At 44.0% G+C, this 19,937-nt stretch overlaps 1 protein-coding gene across 1 annotated transcript in view; it reads left to right on the top strand.

The window, feature by feature from the left end:
* Nucleotides 1-19,601, top strand: part of LOC141016587 (tomoregulin-1-like) — a 66,314-nt gene extending 46,713 nt beyond the window's left edge. Inside the window, exons 4-10 of the mRNA XM_073491045.1 lie at nucleotides 2,316-2,345; nucleotides 6,694-6,790; nucleotides 8,555-8,703; nucleotides 14,473-14,532; nucleotides 17,888-18,011; nucleotides 18,129-18,290; nucleotides 19,517-19,601. Coding sequence (XP_073347146.1) covers nucleotides 2,316-2,345; nucleotides 6,694-6,790; nucleotides 8,555-8,703; nucleotides 14,473-14,532; nucleotides 17,888-18,011; nucleotides 18,129-18,290; nucleotides 19,517-19,601 — 707 coding nt within the window. The remainder of the gene's footprint in view (nucleotides 1-2,315; nucleotides 2,346-6,693; nucleotides 6,791-8,554; nucleotides 8,704-14,472; nucleotides 14,533-17,887; nucleotides 18,012-18,128; nucleotides 18,291-19,516) is intronic.
* The last annotated feature ends 336 nt before the right edge of the window (nucleotides 19,602-19,937 follow it).

Raw genomic sequence — 19,937 nt, 5'->3', positions numbered from 1 at the left:
ACATGCTTCTGGCATTCATCTGCAGGAGTTTAAACAAACTGAATTATTTATTTTTTGTTTTGCCTTTACTTTTTTAATGCAAAAATAAGCCTGCAGATGATCTTTATTAGCCAGAAAACACAATGAGTCCACATGATGAAGTCTTACATGGTCCAAGTTCAAGTTACGTAACAATATCAGTGAGAATGAACTTGCTGAAACATATGAAATAGTAAAAAAAAAACAAGAGCTTAGGTGGAACAACAGCTTAAGCAAAGAGAAAGATGCATAAAATTACATAAACTTGCATCATTTTCAAGTTTTTGGGCTTTAAAAACTGATCTAAACTATATATTACTGGATTTGAAAGCTCATTGGCTACATGATGCATCAGTCATCTGGCAGCTGGTGTGTAAGTGGCTCAGGAGAGAGAAGATCACTCATTGGCTGTTGCAGGCTCGAGGGCGGGCATAGAAGCTCCTGTCTGCTCAAATGAGCTGTCAATTAAACGTCGGCCATCTCAGGCTCTCCGGTGTGGAGGGATAATGGCGTCATGAGATATCACCTTTTTTATTCCACACATTCTTTAATTCCTGGTGCCTACATTACCCACGATGCAACTCACTACTTGCATATGCAGTAGTACTCCCCGAGAGTTACCCTTTAAATGGTCACACCTGCCTTCAAGGATGAATAAATAAATAAACAGATTTATCTGGTCAGAGCTCGTCCTCCTGTTCGTTATGTTTGACATCAGTGTGACTCCTCGTGCAGTCTGCAGCGGAGGAAGCAGCCGGCTGCAGTAAAACCTCCGGTCTGCTTCATTAAACAGGGTCGGCCATGTTTAATTTCCTCAGCAGGGTTTATTGACTCTGTGCCGCTGCAGCGTCGGAGAGTTTTTATCCTCTGATTGGTAAAAGCTGCAGCAGAGTGATTTGATTTGAGGTTTCCTGCAGAGTTTTGGTCAAATGTTCTCCTGTTAAGACGTGAGGAATCAGTTTTTCCATCTCCGGATGAAATAGGACAGAAATAAAACGGCTGCAGGTGTGAATATAATCCTCTGTGAGGCTGATGGAGAACAGTTTGTCTCCTCAGATCTGCAGCTCAGCTTCAGCCTGCTTTCATCAGCTCGATGTCATTTAAAGAAACTGAAAACATATTCAACCTACAGAAGTTCCCTCCTCCCTGCCTTACTTTCCTTCTTTCCCTCCTACTTACCTAGTTACAAAGCTGCCTTTCTAACAACCTTCCTTCCTTCCTTGCTTTCAACCTCTCTACCTGTACCTCCCTTTCTTCATGTTCACTAACCCACTTCCTTCCTTCTTTCCTATCGTCCCAGTTACCTTCCCAGCTTCCTACTTTCCTCACTCCACCTTTACTTCTTTCACTTCCTCTGCACCAATCCACTTCCTTCCTTCTTACCTTCCTACATCAAGATAACAGTCTTAATCCCTTCCTGCCTTACTTCTTCCCTTCCTTCCTACCTGCCGACCTACTTCCCTTTTTTCCTTCCTCGCCACCTTCCTCACAACCTTCCTTCCTTCCTTCCTTCCTCACAACCTTCCTTCCTTCCTTCCCTTCAACCTCTCTACATCTACCTCCCTTCCTCCACTTTCACTTACCCACTTCCTTCCTTGTTTCCTATCGTCCCAGGTACCCTTCCTGTCTTCCTTCTTCCTTCTCTCTTTCCTTCCTTCCTACCTGACTGCCTTTCTTCCTATCCTTCTACCTTCCTCCTTCCCTCACTCTGCCTTTACGTCTTTCACAGTTTCAATCTTTCCACTTAAACATTGAACTCAAACGATTTTCTCATTAGTAAATGAACATTATCCACACCCAGGCAGAGTTTTTTTTTCTTTATAAGAGGTTAAAGCAGAGTTCCTCCTGCAGCTTGAAACCAAACTCTTAGCGTTTAGTCAATAAGACGCTGACAGAATCGTTAATATCTCCGACCATTTCTGCCTCCTTTTCCATGAAAAACAATCTCATCACGACTTTGTAAAGAAGTGCGGCAGCTAAAGGTGAAATTTAATTGAACAAAGCAGCCGCTGTCCATTTCTTAATGCAGCAGCGGCGTGCCAGCAGCTCCAAACACAGCGTCCATTTCTTAAATCAAGGTTTCCGCGCCAAGGTTTATACTGTCAGAGTCCATTTCCTGATGGAGCTGCAGATCTGAGCCAGCGAGGCCTCCAGGACGTTGACTGCAGAACAGGACCGTGTGGACCTACAGTGTCATCATACAGGACATGTTATTAATCAGACAAACGTGATAAATGTGTTATTAACAGCTCATGACGAGGTCACTGATGGTTGTCGTGTCTCTTGTGTCGTTACAGATCCTGGATCCGGCTCAGGAGACGGAGACGGTGAGTGTTTCTGTTTTGTTTTCCTCTCTGGGCGATTTTAAGATTTCATTTCCTGCTGCAGTTCTGCTGAATGTCAGACACGAGTCAGCTGTGCAGACACTGGTCACTGCTGAGGTCTGAGCGTGGCCTGTTGTTTCGGCCTCTCACTGAGTTTTAACTCCTCAGATAAAGCTTGTGTGGAGGTTTGTGCGTTAACTCCTCCCTGATGAACGGATTGATATTTTCTGAAAGCCCCGCCGATGACAAACTTGGCAACAGAGACATTTTGCGACCATCTGTCAGCGCCGACCACAGTGTTTGTTGTTTAATATGGCTGCTGGGGGGTTTTTAATTGGAGGGGGTCCCCGGAGAGACGGTGTCTCCACCATCTGCATGTGGAGGGGGGCTTCTTCGGCTGGTGATTCCCCCTCAGGCGACCCACAGAGAGAAATTATTAAACCCGACTGTCTCTTCTTTGTTTGTCTGTTAGCCTCCGATCATGTAAACACCTGGAAATCATCCAAGCACAAAACGGTTTCTGCTGAGAGAAAAATCACCATGTGAGACGGTTTCTTACAGGTTTGATCCTGTTTCAGTTTAATAAAATAGAGCGTTCAATCTTCAATCTGAGACTCTTCTGTCCGATCACGTTGTGAGTGCATGATGACGTCATCATGTTGCATGACTAAAGGTGCTTAAACTAGAGTTGTCGCCTAAAGATTGCTGCAGGAAATCCATGTTTGCGTACATGATCCTGTTTAAATCGTTAAAAATAAACAGCGTAACAGCTCGAGCAGGATTCATTCTGTTTACGTCTTCTGTCTGATCACGTTGTGAGTTCATGATGACGTCATTATGTCATGATTTTACGTGGCTTCACTTTTTGAAATGATGCATCTTGAATATTTCTCTTCGACTGAACGGAGCCTTTTGAGGAGTCTGTTATTAATATACTCATAAACTTGTGTTAATAACTCTAGTTCTTATTAATTGGCTTGTTTTGCGTCGTAATTGTTGTGTCTTCAAATATAGTATAGATCAAATGTATAGTTATAAGTTATTTTGATACTTTAACCTGCAAGGAAGGAAGAAAGACTGGAAGAGAGAGATCTAGTAGTGTGAAGCTGCTCATCCTTTAACCTTTTCAGTCGACATCTAATTAACCTTCTTCTGCCTCCATAATGTGAACTGTGTGTGTGTGTGTGTGTGTGTGTGTGTGTGGTCTCCATGTTGCACCTCGCTGCCTCACAGTAAATGATGCGATGATAAGACCTCACAGCCTCGTGTGGTTTGGATCATTTGTTCACGCTCGTGTGTTTCCTGTCGGTCGTGTCACTGTAACACACCAGGAAACAACAACACACTGAAGACGACCGTCAGCACTGAAACACGGATGTAAACGAAAAGAAAAACCTGCCTTCGGTTGACTTTGAACATCACAAGGCATCTTTAAACACAAACCTGACGGCTGCACCGGATCAGAACTGGACAGATTTTTACCTGCGTTTTTAACGGCGTTTATGAGGCAGCCTGGCACCGTTCGGTCATAAACGTCTCATTTTGATCTGACTAATGCCACCTGTTCATGAGCAGGTGCACACTCGTGAGACGTTAGCATAAAAAATGTAACAATAAAGAAGAATTTAACTCCGCAGAGCTTCAAGTCCTGCTGGTGGAACAAACGACAGATGAAACCACGAGAAATCCAGCAGTCAGAAGTCGTGTCGTCACGCTGCTGGACACGATGCAAAACCTGGAAAAATATCAATAACCGGTACCAGGGGGCAAATCGACACAACATAAAAGGCATAATTATTAAATATGTGTTAAAAAAGATTAAAACCAGGCTTGAGTAAAGAACAGCAGCAGCTAAGTTAAAGGGTAATTCCTGTATTTTTAATCCTGGGCCCTCTGTTTACATGTTTTGTTGTGTAAATAATAATAATAATAATAAACTTTATACAGAACACTTATCAAACCAAAGGACAACGTGCTTCACGTCAGGGATGCAAAGTTTAAGCAATTCCTTTAATCGATAGTCGACCGCCTTAACAATCGATTGATCATTAATGATATATGAAATATGTGGGAGGTTTTCCCACCAGAAAACTGTTTGTGCGCTACGTTAGGAGCTAAAAGAACAAAGTAAACACCAAGTTGGTTGAATAATAAACGAAAAACTTCACTTTATTAATATATTAAGCTTGACCTGAAGAGCGTTTCTGTCATCTCATCACGCTGATGTTTGTTCACGGGCTCATTTTTCTGATCAGTTGGGTTTTAATTATTCATCGGTGCTGTAAGTGGAGACAGGTCGTCCGTCTTTATGTATGTCAGTTACAGTGATCACCACAACAGGTTGTTTTCCTTTTTTCCACCTTATAACCATCGATTCAGTGAGGTTTCCTGGGACAGAAAGCCTCTTAACCCTCCTAACTACCTTTTCCTTCATCGGCCCTCCACTCGCCCCCTGACGAATAAGAGCTTGTCAGTTTTGCTAAATGAACCCTGATTATGAGATTCATATTTTTAGACCGTCGGTGACCGTGACGGGCGCCGCTGCCGCTGCTGCTGCTGCTGCGGTTGGTCTGGTCGTGTGAAGCAGCAGCAGCAGCAGCTTCCTGCTGTCAGCAGAGTCCAACACAAACAAAGAGCCTCTCTGCTGCAGATCGTCGTCGATCGATCGGCAGCCTCCGAGCCCCGGCTGAGCTCTCCATGTTCAATACATCCACACACAGCAGGCCAATCTGTCAGCCAGCAGGCTCACACACACACACACACACACACACACACACACACACAGTATCCGTCCTTTCGAGTCATTTTAATCGTGTTGTCTCTGTTAAAGTCACATTTTTCTTACAATAACAGAGGAAATCAGCTCCAGAGTGAGACCTCACAGTTTCAGTTCAGACCGTTAATACAACGCAGCACAAATACTCTGTTATAAGTTAAAGTGCTGCATTCAAGGCCCTTCCTCTATAAGGAAGACGCTGCTGGGAGGCAGATATCAGAAACCTGTTCAGACGTTTAGAGGTCACTGACGTGTTTCTGTTGTCGTACTTCAGCTGTTTCTAAACCAGAATGTAATGTTTACACAACCAATCAACAAGATAAATGTTGGCGGATGTGTTGGAACGTTTCAGTTTTCAGTTTGATGTTGTGACAACGTTGTGTTTACGCTCTCATTAGGTTTGGTTAGGGTTCGGAAAACATCATGTTTTGGCTTTAAATACCTGGTTCTGTCTTACAAGTGTTGAAAAGCAGTCTTGAACAGGTCATTGGCTTGGCAGCCGTCTCGCCCGGCTGTAACATCACCGCCATCCCCTCCACCTCACCTTTTACTGCTCATGCTCATTTGACCTGCTGTAAGTAGACGTGTGATGACGTTATGATGTCTCTGTTTCTCTGAGTATCTCCTCCATGTCTGGTTGTTCCAGGTGTTTTGCCGTCATCCTGCCTGTTGAGACTGTTGTGTTCTCACGCTGCTGTCTGATTTATTAAAATTGAGATTTTAAGTCTGAACGCAGGGTTTTTTTAACGACTGCAGGTGTAAGTTTCTGCGGGATGGTTGTTAGATTTCCTGTCATTTGCTGTGGATTAATTTCCCTCCTCTTGATAGCGCTGAGCTGCTCCTCTGTTACATTACACGAGTGCTGCGGATGAATCATGAGAACGGCTCCCTGATGAAAGGCAGCCATGAATAATCCCTGCGGCTCTTTGATATTTGATGTTCCGGTTGTTACCGCCTCATCTGATCTGAACTCGCTCTCTGCTGGAAAATGGACGCTGTCATGCAGGATGGCATTAAACGCATCCCCAGTAATGACAATAATAATAACAATAATAATAATATCATGAGACGATAATGCGTGGCTCTGTTTCCATTTGGCCGATAAGCTCCAGGAGTCACTTCGCACACTCAGCTGTGTCTGATAGGAAAGTGTGTGAGCCGTGTCGTGTGTGTCGATGGTAGCGACGGTGTCATCAGTGTTAACGGCGGCGGCGCTCAGCGGAACAGAAACTGATGTGAGCCGGAGGTTGTTTTTGGCAAATGAAATCAAGTCGCTGTTCTGGAAAGAAGTGCAATAATAATAATAATAAAATCTGATTATGTTGTTCAAGGATGAAAAATAAGACGAGAGAAAGTTCGACAGTTGGTAGAGCAGGAAGGAGCGCAGCCGACACGGCGAGGTGAGATTAGAGAAGAGCTTTTAAACGTTGGAGTCGTGACAGAAACACGAAGGTTTCACATGAAGGTGAACAAATGAAGTCGCTCTGTCCGACAGTGTGAGTACTTCTTTACATTACATCATAATTACAAACAATGTTTTTATTGTTTTTCTGTGTTGATGTCGTTTCTTCACAGATGACGAAGGTTCAGGATCCGACGTCGGGAAGAAGTTCACAAAGTGCAGCACGTGTAAATACGGAGCCGAGTGCGACGAAGACTCGGAGGACGTCTGGTGAGTGTTTGAGTCGCAGCGGTGGAATGTAACTAAGTACATTTACTCTAGTTGTACATGTTTCAAGTACTTGTACTTCACTTGAGTGTCTCAGAGGGAAATGTTGTACTTTTTACTTCACTACATTAATCCACTGACTTTAGTTGCTAGTTACTTTACAAGTGAAGACTTGCAGCTCCAATAAAAAGTCACGGCTCTTGACTCTTGACTTTTTTCTACACAGAGAATCGACTCCTTTGTGCATTTCCTTAATGAACGTGTCCATTTTTTATCCCATTTAATCTTTTAATCAGTCAGAATCAGTTGATTTCTTTATGTATCTACAATTAATACACTTTTTACAAGTGTGAGTAAGGAAAATTCTCATCAGGTAGCCGACTGAACCCTGTTAATACTTCTCCGACTCCTGGGATCCAAAACATTGATCTGAGGCTGTTCTGTAAATAGTTTTCTATTAAATATTAAATACAGCAACTCGTGATGAAAAAAGCCTTTTTAACCATTTGAGATCACATGCACGGCCACACTGGGAACTTATTTAACAAAATACACTGAAGAAATGACAACAAATCAATTTCTTTGTATTTATTTTTTATCTTCCTGCACTTGTTCAGCTTGTTCAAACCAACTTCAAACAACAATATCACATCAGCTAGCTCCGATATCACGTCAGTGTTTCACAGATTACTGTACAGAAACACACACCGACGACTTTATTCACTGATTTGGATGAAACTGGATCAGATTTTAAGGAGACATAGCAACAAGTAAAGTCATCCGTTCATCAGGAAACTCTGCAAAAGTAGCTGCTAACAGCGGCTAAGTGTGCTGGGCTCCAAGGGAACACAGCCGGTGTCGGGAAAGTCCGAGACCAACTGTGGCGGGTTTGAAGACTGAGAATCCGGTATCGAGGTGGTTTATGGAGTTCAGCTGCTGTTAGACGGTTACCGCCCGGTCGTTTAGGGCCTGTGACCAAAGAGCGATAAAATATTTTAATTGTGCGGCTCTTCTAGACTTTCCAAGTTTTAATGGACTGAATGGACGCTTCTTTCACCGTGTTAGCTTACGAGAAAAAGTCTTTTTGGGCCGCAGGGCGTCACGTGACGATGTAATTACACAGTTTGGCCACTGTGGCGCTCTTCCTGAGGGCTCAACTCAACTTTAATAACTTCAGATTAGTCCCGCCCACTTCTGGTTTAAGTCCCGCCCATTCCTTGGACGGTTACGGACACAAAGACAGGTGTACTCGCTCATGTCAATCTGCCTCGTCCCTGTTGATTGTTTCTAAACATCAGTTAAAATCAGACACACAAGTACGATTGAAAAGAGCCCAAAAATATAAATATAACAAAGTCTCTTTGAAACGTGTTCTGTCAGCCTGTGGAGAAAGTGTCGTCTTCATCAAAAGAGATTTCGAGCTCCAGACAGATTGTTTGAAAATAGACTTGTGATGTCAGATGTTTGGAAAGATGAAGATTATTTTACTGTCTGTAAGAATGAATCGATTTAAAACATTAATCCTGCTCTGAATTGTGTCTTCTGTCTTAGAAAAGGTCTTTGAAATACATTAAAATTATCTCTTTACGTGCAGACGCTCAGCCTGTGGTGAATTAATGAGCTGTGTCTTCATTTAGAAGTCTGTAAATGTGCTTCAGCTAATGATTCAGCGCTGATGAGAGCCGCTGTGGCAGAAACATGTTCGGGCTGAACATTTATTCTGCCGGCCAGAATGGTTTCCTGACGCACGCTCCCTCCTCTCCTCAGGTGCATCTGTAACATCGACTGCAGCGGTCACAATGAAAACCCGGTGTGCGCCACTGACGGGAACTCCTACAACAACCCCTGCCTGGTCCGAGAGGCGTCGTGTATGAAGCAGGAGCAGATCGACGTCAAACACCTGGGCAGGTGCCCCGGTAAGACAAGAGTCTAATGAACAAGTGGCTTCACCTGTGGAGGCCTTTTTTTATTATCTTATCCCCCTAAATCACAGAATGAGGCGTTTTACACATCCTCAGCTGCAGATTAATTTGGTGCTGTGGTGAGTGTTTGTGGCAGCAGGACTGTGTGTGTGTTCATGGTGATGAAGGAACAACAGTGTGGCTCATTTCTAATAGTTTTTGGACACAACGGCGCTCAGAGGAAGAGGATCTTTGGGCTGCGATGGGAGACACAGCCACTGTTGGTTTGTGTGTTTGTTGACCCGGCCTGCTCTGTGAAGTGTCGGTACCTGTGTGTCCGCACAGTCTGTTCAGCTCTCAGTCATCACGCTGCTCAATGACGTGCATGAGCGACCGGGGCAGAGGCTTTTTTCAAAAAGCCACCACGTGCAGCTTTGTGGCGGCCGGCAGGAAGCGCTGTGTGACGCTCTGACGCCATCATGTCGCTCAGCCGGTGAGGAGAGTTGGATTTATGGACACTCGTGAGGAAAGAAATGTGCTGCGACGAGGAGGACGTGGATGTGTGTTTCGTGCCGAACAGGCTCATGAAATGAGGCGTTCAGGTGTCACGTAAAAAGCTTGAGTTTTGTAGCTTTAGATTTTGTTGTCATTCATCTCGCCTGTGAGTCACTTTGCCGTCTGTTCCTTCTTTAGGAGGTTGGAGCAGCCGTGTAAACCTAAAGATGCCTTTGAGACGTTGCACATTGAAGCTGTTATCGTGTTACTGAGAGAAGTGATGAGATTCTGTAAACACTCTGACTCAGTTTTGCAGCACTAAGCGCTCGCAGTGTCGACCTGCGACCTCGCCTGGAGTGTGTATGAGAGCCCATATCAGCCTCTTCAGTTTGCGTACAGACGGATGAATCTGACCGCTGATGCCTCCATCACAGCTTTATTGAATCCAAATTGGAAAATCCCATCACCCGGGCCCGTTGAGCTTCAGAGGACGGCCACCGTAACCTCTGTGAATTTATGGAAGAGGCCCGTTCGTCACCAATAAACTGCCCCGTTAATAAAAAGCGTTTTATGGACCCGGAGAGAGTCGGAGTGGTTCTTCAGTTCAGACTCTCACTGATCCTCAGATGAAAGACTTCGTTTCTCTGATTCGGTCCATTGAAATGAGACCAGCTCAAACGTTTCTCTTCCTTATTTAAGTATTTAAGCTTCTGCAGACTTTTGCTTCCTTTAGTGCCGTTAAGAGAGAAATATTCTGCTTTAACTGTACTTTTATTCTTAAATTCAACATCGTGTCTCACCTCCGTCCTTCTCTGGTCACTGTCGATCATCCCTTTCTTTGTTTCCTTCTGTCCTCCCTCCTCTCTCCTTCCTTCCTTCCTCATTATTCATGTTTATGCTCTTTGTTTCTCTTTTTTGTCTTTCTTCCTTCTCAACTCACGTTTCCTCCAGGTTTACTTTTCTTTGTTGCTTCCTCTTTTTCCTTGGTCCTTCATTTTTTCTTTCCTTATTCTTTCCTCGTCCACCCCTCCTTCTTTCTTTTAAATTGTTCTTCTTCTTTCTTTCTTTCTTTCTTTCTTTCTTTCTTTCTTTCTTTCTTTCTTTCTTCTAATTCTTCTTCTCTCTTTTGACCTTCCTCCTCTTTCCTTTCTTCTCGTGTCTTTATTTCCCTCATTTTTCAGTTTGTTTGCCTTATTCTTACCTTGCTTCCTTATCTCTCCTCTGTTTATCTCACACATCCGTCCATCCTGTTTTCCTCCTCTTTATATCCGTCTCTCTTATTTATTTATTTCCGTCCTTGAATCCAACGACAGCAGACGTCCTTCCCCCCGTCTCCTCCGTCAGACGTCCGTCTCTCTCACTTTCTCCGAGGACATTTTCAGATGAAACTCTCCCTGAATCGCAGATTTTACTCCTCGCTGTTTAATTCCTCCTCTTTTCAACATTATTGTGTTGGAAGAGGAGATCATTATTCCACATTAACTTGCTGATGTAGTAAAACGCAGGATTGATGTTGTTTCACCCTCGGTGAACACTGCTGACTGCACAGCTGTGACCGTTTCATCTCAACCATAAATCAGCCTCATTATTGAAGCCGTGTCAGACAAATGAATGTGTCTAATCACCAGTGTTTTCAATTAACCCACAAACCAAGCGTGCAGTTTGTTTCCTTTGGAGCCGAGCGTTGTTTCCACGAGACATTAATCCACACCTCGCTCATTTTCATCTGACGCAACAGGAATCATTTGGTCCGGACTAACTGCTGGATCACAGGTCTGTGGTGTCAGAGTCCAAAAAATCAGGTTGGTTCAATAAAGTGGTGGAGGAGGTACTCAGAAATATAGGAGTAATTAGTTAAAAGCCCTGCATTCATTCCTGATGATGGACACCTCGAGGGGCATTATCCCACTTATACTATGGTCACTCGCCAAAGAAAAACACATTTGAGTATATTTTAACGTGTTTTGCAACTAAAATATAAAGTTTTTCACAAGCAATAACTCTCGAGCAACAGCTGAGAGTCTGACTAATAGTCATTGCAATTAATCCATAAGATCCATTAATTAAGATAAGAGATAAGATAATCCTTTAGTCGTCCCACAACGTGGACATTTGCAATATTTATAAACATACGACTTAGCAACAGTAAAATAAAGGAGTCCTCTGAGCTCATTGAACCCTTCAGCTCAGCTGTTAGCAAGATTCAAAGTCAATAACATTGTGTACGGTCGACAAACAGTAAATATAATTTCACATCGTGTTAAACAACAGGACGAGCTAGCTAACCAGCTACGTCACCGTCCACAAATCAATCAAAGTGTTCAGAACCGATGAGAGTCCAGAGTTAAATGTTCGATTACGTGACCACTTGGATAATCTGGTAACAAATCAGATAACAATCTGTTTATTAGTGTGCATGTGGGCTTGTTGTGTTCATATTTTGTCAAAGTACCAATAGTCACCTCTCCAGTATTGATATCGAGGTATTTGATTTTGTCGTCCAGTCTGAGCGTCTGTCAATAAGATCTCACCGACAGTTTCCTGAGGTTTGATCTCAGGCCTGTTGCGTAACATCCTTCCTGCTGTGTGTCTTTGATGGAAGTGCATCTCAAAAACAAGTCAAAAGCTTCAGTGAAATAAATTATTGGAAAGTTTGGACATGCTGCCAAAACTTTTCACATCGTGGGACGGAACCAAAAACATGCAAATAGTTTGCAGATTGTCGCAGATCTGTTTGTGTTACAAAATATCTGTGAGAGCTGATTTCTTCTGATCTGTTGCTGACGGGTTCTTCAGAGGAGGAGGGAGGTGTTAGATACAAACCTCATTTGCAGTCACAGTTTGCTGTCTGATGTTTTTGAGAGTCTGTGCCAACACCCAGAGCTCCTCCAGACTCAGTACATCCTCCCGAGTATCTTCTCAGATCTGATTTATGTTGATAGACTCACCTTGAATCACAATGTGTCGTCTTATTGCAGACACACTCTGAGCTCTGTCTCTGTGGGTGTTGGCAGGAGACGCTAACCTGGCAGGATTTATGGATTTCTTGTCAGTCGTTATGGCTTTAAGGTGGCTGGTGACCAAGCGTCTGATTGGCTCAGGGAGGTGGTGGGTGGGGGGGTTATGTGGGTGTCTAGCACCCTGAGGTGAAGAGCACCTGCCCTCTCTCATGATCTGCTGTCTCCTCGAGGCGTCGGGCCAAAGCTTTGATTCACCAAACACCAGAAACCAGATTCAGAGGAGTCGATTTTCATCACGGTGAATTAATTCAGTCGTTTTTATTGTTCCTGACAGAAAAACTGCTATATTTAAAGCTTTTCCTTCACCACAGCTTCTGTTTGTTGTTCACTTTGCACTCGTCTTTGATCCATTACTCATATTAAATATTGTATCAGCTGATGTGTTGTTGTCAACCAACATGGTGTCGCAGCAGTTTGTGAACTTGTTGCTAAATATGCGACAGGATTCACACACGGACGCCAGGTGGATAAGAAATTATACGATTATTAAGATAAAACTTGAACACAAAAGTCTAACAGGATAAAAGTATGAAGTTATGACATTTTCTGTCTGAAAGGTCAGAGGTTAAATAAACTGTGACGTCATAATATTCATAATTATTCAACGCCGCAGCTCAGGAACAGCAGTCGAACTGTGAAATACTGCACGCTTCACACATTCAGCTTCCCCAGAGGAGTCATTTAGAAAACATTTATCTCCTGACTGACTTCATCTGGCGCCATCATAAGCTAAAAATTTGAATTTGTCGGTTTATGACTGAAATAGCCGAATAGCTAAACAATTTCAGACGGTTCAACCCAAAGCCAGAACAAATGTTTAAATCAGCTGAGACTTTATGACTTAAAATGATCTTTTAACCTTCACAAACATCGTGTGTGTGATTCATGACACAAATCAAACAGGATCGATGAATTATTTGTCTCTCTCCATGCACAGTTTTTCTGAAATAAGGTCCCATGGTGGAAACTGGAACGGGCGTGGCTTCGGCTCTATGACACCACCACCCTGCCCTTGACCTCCTGATGAATGAGAGCTGATAATCATATAATGTGAACGTGATTCAGCGCGTTTGGTACAAATATCCACCTCGGACGTATCTGTGGTTTGCAGATTTGTACGTATGATGCTGGTAGTGTTCAGCACCAACTACATCACGAGCGATCTCTGCTCCTATTGGTCAACGTCACCGACACGCCACGGACGGTGAGAACACGTCTTTCTGTCAGGACGTGGTGACGCAGCGGCTGTCGTCCTGTACACGAGATAAAAACCATCTGTTGACTGATATCAGCAGTCTGACGGCGGCTCGATCGAGGTTTAACTCTCGTATCTGCTGTCACGACATAAATCGCTGCTCGGCTTGTTTTTCTCACCACAAACAAAACCGCAGCAGAGTCTCGGTTCAGACGCAAAGCGACGCTCCACGTTGTTTCCTGCAGTATTTTCTCTGTTCTGTGTCCTCTGACAACACAAAGAGGGGAAGATGGAGGGAGCGGCATGGAGGGGGGAGAAAGAGTGAGAGACAGAGTGGGCATGGAGGGGGAGGGGGAGGAGAGGGGGAGAGACGGCAGGGGGGAGGAAAGAAATGGGAGGAGGGTGAGAGAGAGAGAGAGAGACAGAGAAGGAGAGAGAGAGAGTTTTATCAATATTTCCTCAGGAATGATGAAGCATTAAAAATGGATGAGTGTGTGTGTGCATGGCTATCAGCGTGTGTGTGTGTGTCTGTGTGTCTGTGTGTGTGTGTGTGTCTGTGTGTGCGCTCTGTTTAACATTCCCAGCAGCCTCTCCTCCTGCAGACAGCGTGAAGACGTGAAGACAGAAAAATAACCACGACAACACACCGAACCTGCCGCTCCTCTCTTTGTGTTGTTTTTACCGTCACCCACCGTTGTCTCACACACACACACACACACACACACACACACACACACACACACACACACACACACAGATTGACCCTTCACCAACTCGACTCTGACAAACAGAGCGAGACTCAGACGTCGAGTAAACATCCTCCACTTCCTTTAGTCTGTCCTGAAGAGTAAATAACACACACACACACACACACACACACACACACACACACATACACACACAGAGAGAGCTAATATCTTCCACAGACTCCAGGATGAATGAATTGCTAAAATCTGATCAAGATTTTTCTCAAGATCAAGACTTTGTTGAAAATACAACTTGTTTGTAACTGTAACTGTAACTGTAACTATCCTTCTGTATGTAACTGACTGTGTGCCTCTGTTTCCTCCACAGCTGATAAAGAGAAACTGGGGAAGAAAGACGACAGCAGTCCTTTCAAAGTAAACGTCTTAGGTAAGCAACCAAAAATGAGTCTTAATTTTAAAGTCTTAAAGACGGACGAGTGGACAAACAGCGTCGCAGAGTTGCAGCTCAGTCTGCTCATATGGAGCAGGACTGTTAATGTGGATCACAGCTCAGTGTCAAAGGCTCATCAGACGGAGGTCCAGATACCAAAATACATCCTGAGTGATCCGATCAGTAGTTCAGGCAGTGATCTGATCGATTCTGTGGAAGGAGAAGAAGAAGAACCAGACTCCCTTAACAAATGTAGTGATTTTAAGAGTTGTTTCATGAGGAGAAACTTAACAAAACTTTGTGAAACGGCGACAACAGATTCTGAATCATTGTCTCCTTCTTGTAAATTCAGCATTAAATGAAAACAGTAAGTTGTGTGTTTCCTTGTAGAAAGTGTCAGTTTGTGGCAGCATGGCTGCACCAGCCTGTCTGCTTCTGTGTCTAAAGTGCTAAAGTCTGACCTGCCAACATTTAGCAGCTGTTTGAACACACTGTTTACACTGATTTCACCATTTACACTCAATTTATGAAAGAAGAAACATTTTACAAATACACTAAACAGTAACCAGTATAGGCTACTTCTTTGTCCCCGTGGAGAAAGTCACCAGACTCCCTTTGAAAATGTGTCAATTTAGTGAGTTGTTGAGTTGGAGACACTTTATAAACTGTGTGAAACTCTGTCTCTGACTAATTCTTCATTATTTGGGCCTTCTTGTGAATTCGGCAAATGTTCGACATGAACTTCTTTATTTCTTTGTGTAAAAATCATCGTGTCAGTTTGTCCCAGATCCGATCATAAGTGGTGGATCACTGAGGACGGATGGTAACACCAGGTCTGAACAGAGCTGGAGCTACAGTGCTAACATGCCCCAGGAGACTTTGTGTTAATTTGTACTCAGATTATAAAACCATGTTGTGATGCCTTTAATGTAGGTGATGGTAAAACTTCCTGTGGCCTTTGAGCAGCCTGTTAACCTGCGTCTGAACCTTCTGAGGAGCAATAACCGCAGGAGAAAACTTAACGCAAATCTTGTTAATACACGATAATGTCCTCTCAGGGGGGAAAACAGAGCAGGAAAATCAAACTTCTCTCTGCTCTGAATCTGTGTACTTTAAGTGTGACGCTGTAATTTTCTCATAAGTAAACACACAGAGAGATTAGTGGAGCAGAACGAGGACATTTTGCAGCGTTCGTCACCGAGCTGCACGAGGCGAGCGCTGAGTTTGGAGATCAAAGAGGAGATGAAACAGAATCCGGAGGGTTTTATTATCTGCAGCTCGCTCTGTGCATTGATTTCAGCAACTAAAACATCTCGGGGGGGATGATTCCTCCACGGCTCCGTCACTTCCTTCACTTTGTGTTTTAACTCGGACTCGGAGACGGACAATAGGAGGATCGGATTAAACCGCGGCATTGTTGACATCACAAGCAGCGAAGGACGCAGCAGCATGTTTCTGACGCTGATGATTTGAGACACAAGAGGCGAGAAAAAGGCTGCGTTCATAGCTGCAGTGTTCACGTCCGTTTATCTGAACTCTGCAGTGTTTCCTCCTCTGGATCGTCCAGGTGATGATGAAGACCTTCGTCAAATAAAACGCTGCCTCGGGACACGTCCTTCATCACGACGAATCATTCAGACTCAGTCATAAATGAATAAAACCAAACTTTGTCCTTTTTTTTTCCTTTTATCGCTCAAGGTTTCCAAAGAGAGAGCGGTTCAAAATGCTCAACTCAGAAACGAAGAAAATAGTCATCTCAGTCGTCGCGGGTTAAATCTTAAACTTAAAAAGCAGAAAAATGTGTCATATTAACAACAGGTGGATGTTTTCAGCTGTGAACAGAGCCTGGCTAACTCTTCCCCCACCTGTTTCCAGGCTTTATGCTAAGCTAAGCTAACCGCTAACCCTGCAGATAAAAGAGCTTTTCGGTAGTTTTTAAGTCGAGTTTTTAAATCCAAAGCCAAAATCATTTAAAATAACATTATTTTCAATCAAATCATCAGCAGCACGACAGCTGATTCCCCTGATAGTCTCCACCGCGCCAACGCTTCAAAGACAACACAGCTAGCTTAGCGTTAGCCTGCAGACTCCTGTCCTGTACATCTATAAATTATTAACAGGACGCCGCAAACAGCAAACAAGATTAATTGTGAGTCTTCGTCAGAACAAAGAAAACCTTTTTGCCTCTTTGCCATTTAAATGAAACGACGCCATCTTGGCGTCTGGTATCCAGTTTATACTGTCCATCGATATGAAAGTACTGACACACAGGACATGGGGACAGAAAAATGTTGGTGCAGTCACTAAAGATTAGAATCTGATACGATGCTAATATTTTGCTCATTATTCGCCAGAAAATGAAAAAAATCAACATTTCTGCCAAAATCTTGTCTGGAGGACGTTTTTTACAAAATCTCCAACACGCTCGCTGCTCGTGAGTCGTTTAAAATGTTGTTTTTAAAACCGTGAAATGCCCCTTTAATCTGTCAGCGTGAGCACAGAAACGAAACGAGGCCCGTCGGCTTCGTTAACGAGCGGGAGATGCTGCTGGATTCCTCATCATTTGCTGCTCGCTGATGATTTCTGAGTCACATTATAATCATCTGTCTTTGAGGCTGAAAAAAAACCAGCTAAATACGGGTTCTCGAGAAAATGATGGTTATTAATGTTTTCCTCTGCCGGAGCTCGTCTCGTGCTGGAAAGATTCCCAGGATGTTCAAATGACACATTTGTTTGAATCTGTAATTACAACATCAGTTACTCAGCAGTGGAGGCATCGTGTGAGCGCAGGTAGTGATGATCCTCCTCGTGCTGTGAAGTACAAGACGGGAAGTTAAATCTCCGGTTTCCATAACGACGGCTGAAATAACGCTCGTACAGTTTGTTTTTTTTACAGCTCTGCTCCTCGAACTGATCTCCATGATCTCTAATATTGAGGATATCGACAAATCAACAGCTTTGATTAAACATCGCGGTGAAGTTTAACTCGTCCACGCGGTTTGTTTCCTCGTGTTGATGTGAGTTTGCTGCACATCCGTCATGTTAATGAGCAGCACAGAGGCTGTTTCTTTATCACCGCAGTGATTACGTCTTAATGTGCAAAGCATTTGTGTTTTACGATGTTTGAGTTTATTAAGTTTTATTGTTTTTACTGCAAATTAAATATCAGTTTTCAGTCTCCTTGATTTCTAATAATCGTATCGGCCCACATCAGTCGACCCATAATTAAAAATCTGGGCTGAAAATGAGCGTGACGTCCTCCAGCACTCACCTGTACAGCAGCTGGTCCTCCAGCTGATCGTGCTCTCATGACGTGTGTTTGTTTTTTTGTTTTTCCCTTCGACCCGTTCAGAAACCACGGGTCTGGACCACGGCGACGGTTTCTACGCCGGGATGCCGATCCCCTGCGCCGACAGCTACGCCGGCTTCTGTGTTCACGGGAAGTGTGAGATCAAATACAACATGGCCACCTGCAGGTGTGTGACTGCCCGAACTGCTGCTAATGTCAGAGTGCTGCGACCTGCAGAGACGTGGTGTTAAACCTCTGTGTGTGTGTGTGTGTGTGTGTGTGTGTGTGTGTGTGTGTGTGTCAGGTGTGATGCCGGCTACAAAGGCGCTCAGTGTGACGAGCCTCAGGACTTCAACATCCTCTACGTGGTTCCCAGTGGACAGAAGCTCCACTACGTCCTCATCGCCGCCATCATCGGCGCCGTGCAGATCGCCATCATCGTCGCCGTGGTGATGTGCATCACAAGGTGAGGCAGCGTCCCGTTACAAACAACAACAACAACAACAGACTTTCCTCTTCAGAGGTGTTGAAGGTCCACACATCCTCTCCTTCAGTTTTGCCTCATGAGAAGATAAATAAACCAGGTTAAAGAAAAGAGAAATTACTGGTATCACCGCAGAGTTACGACGACGATGAAAAGGCGGGTTGATTTTCCACCGCAGCGGTTTTAATCCACCTGTGGAGAAAACATAATAACATCGTATAATACCTGCTGATAATCCCCTCGTGCATAATGTGAAGTGAAACACATGTACAACAGGACGTAACAATGATCTCACAGTGTGCGGCAGGAGCGTTATGAGTGAGCTGTTCAGCCACATTTGAAAGCGTCTCTGCTGCTACTTGAATGTTTTTTGTCTCTGCCGGACAAAAAAAAAGTGACAGAACAACGCCGCCTGTGAACGCAGCCTCGTCGTTCCTCCGTCACACGTGAGGTGTAGGTGTGATGTCTGTCAGGACGGAGCTGCCGGTGACAGTTGAGGCTTAAAGCTGAGGAGAATTAAACGGGATTTGACTTGGCCTCGTTTCTCTGCTCGGAGGCAGCCGGCAGACTTTCCTCCGTCACCCCGAGGAGGAAATAAAACTCCCGTCTCTCGTGGCACTGCCGAGGTGTTTTGGCAGCTGTCTGACAGCGAAACAAGCCGCTCTTTTCATTGATACGTTTTTAAATTCATCTGCTAATAAACGTGGATGTACTGCTCCACCTACATGTCACTACCGGGAAGCATCCATCCGCCTCGGCAAAGTTAAACAGAAGGCACTTCTCAACACGCAGCAGTGTGAGTAGGCGTTATTTTTGATAAATACAGTAAAATGTTCACCTCGTTATCTCCTCCCTCCACGCTGATGGAAAGTCGGGTGAAGTCTCGTAGTCCACAAATCATTTCTGGAGCTCCACAGTAAAACAGCGCTGCAGCGTTCTGCTAAACATCTGAAGAAGCTGCAGACTTCCCCCAAAGCTCCCTGAAACTTTGCCGAATTAGCTGTTAGCACTTCCTGTTTGCAGTGAGCCCGTGGATCTACAGACAGCTGTGACTGGATTACTTTGATACTGAAGAAAACTTAAAAACGTGATGTTTCTAAGGCAGGTTCTGTGGATGTAAAGAACCTGCTTCCTTTGTGCTGTAGTAAAACTCATGAGGAAAACAAATAATAATAAATAAATAAATCTCTCTCTCTGTGTCTCTTTAGGAAATGTCCGAAAAACAACAGGGGTCGCCGGCAAAAACAAAACCTGGGACACTTTTCCTCGGACACTAACTCCAGGATGGTATAGCCGTGACGGCCGGGGTCCTTTTTGATAAGTTTTTTCTTACGGCGTGGGAAGACCATTTTTTTAACGGTAGACGTGTGGTATTCATTTTGTTTTTTTCTCTCCTGGGAAACCATTAAAAAAGAAGAATGAGAATATTTATTTAAGGGGCCTTATTTTCCCTCCTGTTATGTTTTTTTTTTACGGATGGGAGATTTTTGCGCATCGATTTTTCGGGATTTTTCTTTCTTTGCCGCAAAAAAAACCAAGAACGAGGAGCCGAATCGTCCAAAACCCGCTGTCACTTTACATCGTTACCATGTCTGCTGTCTTAATTACTTCAAACTGCTTCATTAGAGG

This window comes from Pagrus major, chromosome 21 (genome assembly GCF_040436345.1).
Source record: "Pagrus major chromosome 21, Pma_NU_1.0".
NCBI lineage: Eukaryota > Metazoa > Chordata > Actinopteri > Spariformes > Sparidae > Pagrus > Pagrus major.
The sequence above is the reverse complement of the archived record's forward strand: the minus strand, read 5'-3'. Positions and strand labels throughout refer to the sequence as shown.